Source organism: Colletotrichum orchidophilum (genome assembly GCF_001831195.1).
Source record: "Colletotrichum orchidophilum strain IMI 309357 chromosome Unknown Scaffold_35.1, whole genome shotgun sequence".
NCBI classification, from domain to species: domain Eukaryota; kingdom Fungi; phylum Ascomycota; class Sordariomycetes; order Glomerellales; family Glomerellaceae; genus Colletotrichum; species Colletotrichum orchidophilum.
In genome coordinates this window covers 206,530-214,388 of record NW_019172991.1, presented here as the reverse complement: position 1 = coordinate 214,388, position 7,859 = coordinate 206,530, and the positions used below count along the sequence as shown (strand labels likewise).

At 54.0% G+C, this 7,859-nt stretch overlaps 1 protein-coding gene across 1 annotated transcript; it reads right to left on the bottom strand.

Moving 5' to 3' along the window:
* Positions 1–2,620: 2,620 nt before the first annotated feature.
* Positions 2,621–2,953, bottom strand: CORC01_05148 (uncharacterized protein; the record flags this gene model as incomplete). Its single annotated transcript, XM_022616793.1, has 1 exon — positions 2,621–2,953. A coding segment is annotated over one exon (333 nt), but the record flags the coding sequence as incomplete, so codon positions are not given.
* Between the last annotated feature and the right edge of the window lie 4,906 nt (positions 2,954–7,859).

The window sequence follows — 7,859 nt, the reverse complement described above, 5'->3', positions numbered from 1 at the left end:
AAGCCTAAATGAGGGTCGAGCTCGCTACCTCTCTGACGAAACCCAGCGGAGCGCCATGGTTTTGACAGAAACAGGGGGCCCTTTGGGTAAAGAGGAAAGAGGCTGCGTCGATCTCTCAGAAAGGGGTGGGGGAGGGGGAGGGGAGCGGTTGTGCAAGTGTTTGTGTGAGAAGGTGGGAAAAGCTGCCGCGTGGTCAGCGATCAGCGCGCGGTTGCGTTCGATAGGCGGGGCGCGGGGCGCTCTCACACATGTGCGCATTCTTAGTATGTGCTAAGGTAGGTAGGTAGGCACGAAAGTACGGAATGCGCCCAGGGTCAGATAAGATCGTTTATCTTGAACATGAGTGACGAGTGGGTGGATTGGACGCCGAGGGAGGGGAGTTTGGGTCGGGAGGCAAGAAAAAAAAAAGAAAAAAGAAAGGGGGGAGGGAGGGGGGGGGGGGGGGGGGGGGGGGGGGGGGGGGGGGGGGGTGGGGGGAGAGGAAAAAAAAAAAAAAAAAAAAAAAAAAGGAAAAAATACTGTTGAAGTGAAGGCTCATGGTGCGACGTGATTGTTGTTGTTGTGGTGGTCGTCGTCTGCCCTGAGTGACTGTCAAGGTCATCTGGTCCGGGCACGTTAGCGGCGACTTTGTTTTTGGATCAAGGCGCCGTTGCGGCAACTGAGTCGAACGCGGCGACACGGAAGGGCGGCTAAAAGGGAGGGGGTTTGACTCGCCCTGATGGAGGCGTTTCGGGGCGGAGAATCGGGGAGGCTACGGAAAGAGGCTAACGCTAACGGAGACGGGGACGAAGCAATCCTGAGTTACGTAGAGAGAGAGGGGGGGAGCGCTATCAAGGATGGATACGTCCTTACGTAGTTTACGGAGTCCCCAAGGGGATTTCGCCAAGAGGGCACTAGACTATGTTTTTGCTGTGAAGTGACGGATGGCGTATGGGCCAAAACGGACATGACTAATTTAGTGCCATGTACGATGTATCCGTAGTGTCACAAGAAGAGACCGACTCCAAAGAGACCACTACCTTAGAGTGCGCAATCTGCAATTTTGCCGCAGACACTAAGTCGTGCCGTATGCCCGTCCGTTAAAGGTCATGTACGGAATGGTACGGATATGAGCTGAATGAGAGAGGGGAGGGACGGGGACAAGGGACAAGGACGGGAAGACCAATGTGAGAGATATGCGAGTTGGAAGATCGCGCATACAGCTGGGCACTGACAGGTTGGCAACTTGGTAGGTGTGCTCTAGGTGGAGCACAGAGAGAAAGGGGGAAAAAAAAAAAAAAAAAAAAAAAAAAGGGTCCAACCTTGGCCTTCGATATGGGATGAATGTTGATGGGGATTGAGAAGGATGATGGGCCTATTGTCATTGGCAATTTGGGAACTGGGATTCTTGGGGAAACGGAACAAGGAAATGATAGAGCTCCGCGGGACTGGATGAGTTGGAGATGGATGGGCTGGGGATGACGAAACTGGAACCGTAACAAATGGGACACTGCGGACTTGTGTCGTAGTCACGGTCGTCGTCGTCGTCGTTCTCAGCATCGACTTGCCCCATCCCAGCCGCAGCCCCAGCTCTCCCACGGCCCACGGCCCACGGGCGAGAAGAAGAGCCAACTTCGGAGCAACCAGAGATGAAGGGAAAAGTGGATGCGCGTGTTTCAGCAACATGTCAGACTCCGCACATGGGCACGCGTCGAGCAGCGAGCATCAGTTTGCTGGGATTTGGCACCAAGACGAGCTCTGATCATTTCCTGCTCGAGAGACATACTGAAGTCAAGCTCGATCAAGCTTTGTGGGGGGCTGAATAGGAGTGATTGGATGATGGCGCTTCGGGCGGGGCGATCTTGGATGACACGGATCCCGGTTTCCGACGGCGTTGAAGTCTGAACTATGGACCGGCTGGGGATGTCGTAAACTTGATGCCTGGCGGTTTGGGCCATAATATCGGTGATGTGTCCGTCCAGAGCAAAGCGTGAAAGCCCATCTTTCATCAGGCATCCGTATCTCTCCTCCGTTGGGTAGGTACTCTGTAAAGCAGGCAGATATTTGCGCGCAATGGGCCCATTTGGGACGGTATTTGGTCCGGGTCAAGACGAAGACGCTCCCGGGTTTGCGAGGGCTCCTCCCGCTGGCTCCCTGCGCGATAAGATAGAGACCTCAGATCCTTGTGGAGCAGGGTGAGGTTACCCACAGCAACACTCAGTGCGCCAGATGTATCATATCTTACCGTACCAAAAGCAGCGAAAGGGGGGCCATATTCACCCGGAATTTGGCTGGGATTTCTGGTCGCGAAGCACCCGATTCGACGGAACCAAATGATACTATACAAAACATGATTTCTTTGAAGCTCCATGTCCCGGGCCATCCCTGGTGCTAGGTTTCGCTGGACATCTACCATGGAGGACGGTCGACGAATGAGGCGACAAGGCGAACATTGTCAAGCCCGCCTGACAACCGAAGATCTGCCAGGTACCGATACACTCCTGTCCATCCTTCAGCGGATAAGCGCCTGACAAGTCTCTATTGTGCACGTAGTAGGCCTGCCGTGTCCGGCTCTCCTACCCCAGATCACAGAAACGGGGATGTCCAGTCGTGGGTCTGCAAGGATTCTGCCATTACACCATCAGCATCGTCTTGTGCTTGCATCGTGATGTGGTGCGTTACTAGTCTGGCAAAGTGATGCGTGATATGAAGCCCTGTAGTGCCGGATGCGAGGCGATGCTGAGCAAGCGAGTGAGTGCTTTGCTTGGCATCCGTCTTTTGATACCGCCTTTGTCCACCTTTCGAGGTTTGTGATGGCATGCGGAGGTTCTCCCCATCTAGGTAGTGTACTAGCGAGGTAGCATGCGATACTCAAAGTGCAGCGGGCGCGCCAATGACGGCAGCGCAGCGCAACAGCAAAAAGTTGGCGAGGCGTCAAAATGCCTGCAGCCGACGACGGAATGTGAAAGCCCTCCCGTCGAGGCGTCGTCAAGGGGCTCTCCTCAAGCGCTCAAGAGCGGAGCGCCGTCATTGACGAACGATACAGATGGCTGCTTCAGGGGGGGCGGTGCCTGCTGACGTCAACGTCATGGTGGCCGTGACACGCCGCACGGGCTTCGCTCTCCTCTTTCGTATCGTGAGCGGGGATTTAGGTTGTGAGTGCTGATTGGAGTCGGTTGTCGAGTTGGAAGTGGTGGGTGGATAGATATGGATTCCTAGGTATTGCTTGCTAGGGCGCCTGCATGGGTGCTTTGGGGGATGGATGGGTGGGCGGGAGTGTACTCGTTGTTTGGTCGACTTCAACTGTGTGCATGCCCGCAGGCCGCTGCCCGCAGCCCGTGTGGCACGGCATCGGCAGCGACGCTGGCGGCGCCACAGCGGACCGTTTGGCGGCCGGGGAATGTCACGGAGGGACTTAATCGTAAGGTAGCCCAAAAGTCCACGGTTGGAGGATTCTTGGACTGAAAGCAGCCAACAAGGGGACGCGCTAGTGCGGCTAGCTGCACGCAGCCCCAGCGTCGTTGGATTGGGGCAGGGCAGACAGACGCCTCTCGAGATGGGATCTTCAGGGTCCTTCTGCTGTTCCTATAAACCCAGGGTCTGAACGCCCACCCCGGTTTTTTTTGTTCGATGGGGAAGAGCGCGGCGTGGGTGGTCGTGGTCGTCGTGGTCGTCGTGCAAGCTTGGATGAGGTCTGGTCCCAGATCGGCTCGCAAGGGATAATGCATGTTTATGAAGCAATGTCATGTCATTGCCGTCTCGATCATTGAGTGTCTGGTTATTCGTTTGTCTTCCTTGGTCGCGATCTGTTTGCCACAAGGCTAGGAGTAAGTTGAGGATGGCTTCCATCTGTAAAGGGGGTGCGCAGAGAATAATGGGAGGAAACTTAGACTTAGAGGAGGTGGCTGAAGTTGGAGGGTTGGTGACTTGGGGACTTGGGGGTGGCCTGTTGTCACACTCACCCTCGTCCCCGTCCTTGCTCGCTTTCCCGTCCTCACCACGTTCTTCCACACCACACATCCGTGGCCTAGCAAGGCCGAACCGAAGAATGACATGCTGTCCTAAGTAACACGAGCGACAAGGAACTCTCTATTGGGCAACTGCATCAAGACATCACCAGCTGCTCCGTCCTCCGATGCAAGTCATCGTCACTACCAACCTGCAAACACACCGCCAATTTCCCACGCATGAGCAGCTGCGGATATGGGCAGAAAAAAAATCGGATATGACCAGTAAACAATGTGACGGGGCTCATCGACCCCCAATCGGCAGGCACGCCCGGCCGATACTGCGGGCAGGTATCTAGCAGTGTCGTACGGACACATACTAAAGCTGCACTCCATCCTCCTAGGCTAAGGCATGTGCTATGGTAAAAAAAAAAAGGCATACTAGAGTACGGAGGGAAAGGCAACGGGAAAGCGAAGAGGGTGTGGAGGATAGGTGGATGCTGTGGTTCGTCGTTAGAATTAACAACCCGGCCTCGGTGACGTCGGTGGCTGCAGAAGCGGGACTAAAGCGGGGATAAAGTCTCTGCGGTATTCCCAGTCTGAGCCGGCATCCACAAACGTCATTGTGCCGAGGCCGCCTTAGGGTCCGGCTCTTCTGACTGGTCTATCCGCAAATTTCGCCCATGGAGGGATGGATGGGGTGGGGGGGTGAGGGAAGGGAAGGGGGTGAACTAGCAAATATCCAAGATTTCAGGTTGGATACTTTGACGTATTCACACCCCACCCGCGGCTGCCAAAAAGGAACGCGACAACCATTTTTGGCTAATGCATGCAAGGTAGCAAGGTATCGTGACAAAGATGAATGATGCCTGCCTCAGATCCCGGAGCGATGCTTCTTTCATATCTGACTCGGTACCGAGAGATATATCACTGAAAAAAATTTACAGGAAAATGAAGAGACAGAAAATCATCAGTTCAGCTCCCTGCTACTCCAGGACCCTGCCGCCTGGCCCAAAAGCTCTGATTGACATTTCGACTCCACCGGGAAAATACCATCCCCGGCAGCAAGTGTTCGTACGGATATTTGTACGGCACAGGCATGCCGCATGGCGCATGCTCTCTCAACCGAAGTTTCACGTTCCCTGTCGACGCATTTCATCTCATCAAAGAAAGAAAGAGGATGCCAACCGACCCCTGCTACCTTGATTTCTATTTTTCGCATCCACCTACAACCATGTCGAAACACAGCATCTGCCGCAGGCCCGCAGCCTAATTGATACCATTGCCATCTCCAACAGACCGTGGGCCATGAACCGTCCAGCATCCTTCGTCCCTTAGCACCCTTCCCCACAGACATGTCCGTGTCTTGTCCTTGCGCTGCCTGTGTCGCAGTCGCCTCGTCTCTTGGGACGGAATGATGGTAAATAGGGGTTGAGGCATGTTCCTGGCAAACACTGCACGCTCAAGCCCCAAAGTACCAGACGACAACACGGGATACCTTTCCAGAAGAAACCGCGTTCCTGACCACTGCCCACTGACCACTAACCACTAACCACTGACCGCTAGCTGCACAAAAGACTTAGGTTTACACCTACGGTAACGACTGCCCTGCCAAACCGAGGGCGTACAGCGTCTTTCCTGGTTCGGACTCGTTCCCTCCAAACGTGAAAAGAACCTAGGTATACGCAGTAGTGACGCGCACTGCACACTCTCGAGCGCTGCTCTGCACACCATGGCATTTTGTACATGTCCATGTTTACAATCCAGGCGCCAGGAAATACCATCATCGTCCTGAGGCGGCGCGCAGCCCGCCGAACCAACGCCAACCGAATTGCACTGCGATGGCACTTTTCCCGGCGTCCGCGTTTATGCGTACACCTCCGACCCCTTTTGTCTACTCCGACAGACGGCTATGGCATCGACAGCGGGACGATGCGGCCACATCCCCGACTACCGTAACGCCAATGGTCTTATAGCAGACATACTTGGAGTAGACCAGACGAGAGGTGCTCGATCCTCTTTGGTCCCTCCTCTACGGGTACTCAGTGGACTCAAATCTTTCATGGCTCTGTGCAACGGCGCGGGAGCCATGTCATTAGCACCAGATAACCAGCACCCTTACTCATAGAGCCAGTCTAACTGCTCCTTCGTCATCAATCTCTCTGTACGGAAACAAACCAAAGAGGTTGCAAAGACCACCATGCTCACGAGTATACGTACAGAGTACCACGAAAGACTCACAAACCAATCATGGAGGCCAAGCAACCGCTAAATTCAGCAACCTGATTTGCTACCACGAAACTGCCGGGCGTCTTCCCCTTCAATCATAAACCAGGCAGACACTTTGCCCCAACCACCAGCCATGGCCAATCCCCGAGTCTTTGGCCTTCAAGGAGGACAATCTTCCTCCCGCCCCCGGTCCCTGTAAAGTCCCCGCGGCGCCGGCCTCTTCACCGCTCAAATCAGACAATGGTCCCCGTAATCGCACTTGCGCAAACGGACAGGGACAGACCATCCAAGGTTCGCCCTAACTTGCCTACCTTGCCTTGCTGCGGTGCGGTCCCCCGTCCCCATCCTGTCTCGCGCTATATCAAATTCGTGCCTACTTAGTACATTCAATCGTACTGGTTAACAAGACCCCCCTTGCGAGATTTTCTGACACCCGTCGGCCTTGTTTTCTAGTCTGCTTGAATAATTTTTTTTCGCCACCAAGATGGCCCATTCAGCATCACCACCATTGTCAGTTCAGACCCAAGACAAGGAAAGTGAGTGTACGAATATGTAATGCCTCAACTTGAAGCAATTGGCTCTGGATCCTGCCGGGGCAGCGGAGGGGCCCAAGGATCCTCTCCGAGATGAAGGCAATATAGCCTCGACGACGGAGGAGCTCCCGATCAGGAAGGCTGCAGCCAGATTTCGCATCATCTTCTGCGTGAATGTTCTGATGCAACAAAGCAAGGAAGCAAGCATGTAGGTAGGGGTCGTCCGCTGTTGTGTATGTTGCCCTGGCCTCCGCTACCTGATATCGAGGATTAAAGACATGTTCTGTTTGTCGGCAGGCAAAATACGCCCGCATTCGGAACAGGGCACGACAAAGGTTGGGCCTTGGCGCAAGTGCATGGCTGCCAAACCACGAATAGCCATATCTTGGCCACCCTATGGTCGACTTCAAAGTCAGTATCTGTACGGAACTATCATCGAGGAAGTTGTTGCAAGTACATGGCCATGTATTCATGTATTATGTCATTCCGGACGTAAAGTCTACATGTCTTCTTGACGGCGCCTTGAAGTTGGAATGCCTCCACCAGACAATAAGCACGGAGCTCGTTGTCGGTCGTCTCCCCAAAGCTCCATCGTGTCACCGTCAGGTCACAATGTACAGCCATGTTGTTTATTTGCACGGAGAAGGCCGCTCGTGGGCGAGAGAGGTAGAGAGAGAGAGAACCCTTAAGTGAATCAGATCTACGCCCTTGGCTGGCGATCATCCGCAACGCAAGCACAAACAAGTCAATGTCTCACCCACCCAACAACGCCCCTCTCGGGGGCCTGGGAGAGATCTCAACGCCGCGGGTGACATATCAGTGTCTGGTTCGAAGCTTGCGGGCAAGGGCGAGAGAGGAGGCTACATACACCGCGAGCGGACTTGCTTTAACGTTACTTTCCATCGCGCCATCGTTTACGATCTCATTCACCACTGTTCCGTTTCGTTCACTCGATGAGACAAGAAGCCAGTGTGTGTTTGATTTGTGTGTGCTATCTGTTTCCGATGCGATATCGTGAACCTGCTCTGGGCTAAGCGCAGCATCTTCTTTTTTCTTTTTTTCTTTCTCGGGTCGAAGCATAACACAGCAAATCATAGCTGACAATACAAGCCCTCAAGAGCAAAAGCTCAACCAACCTTCGAAGTTCAAAGAGCCTTTTGGTGATATTTCC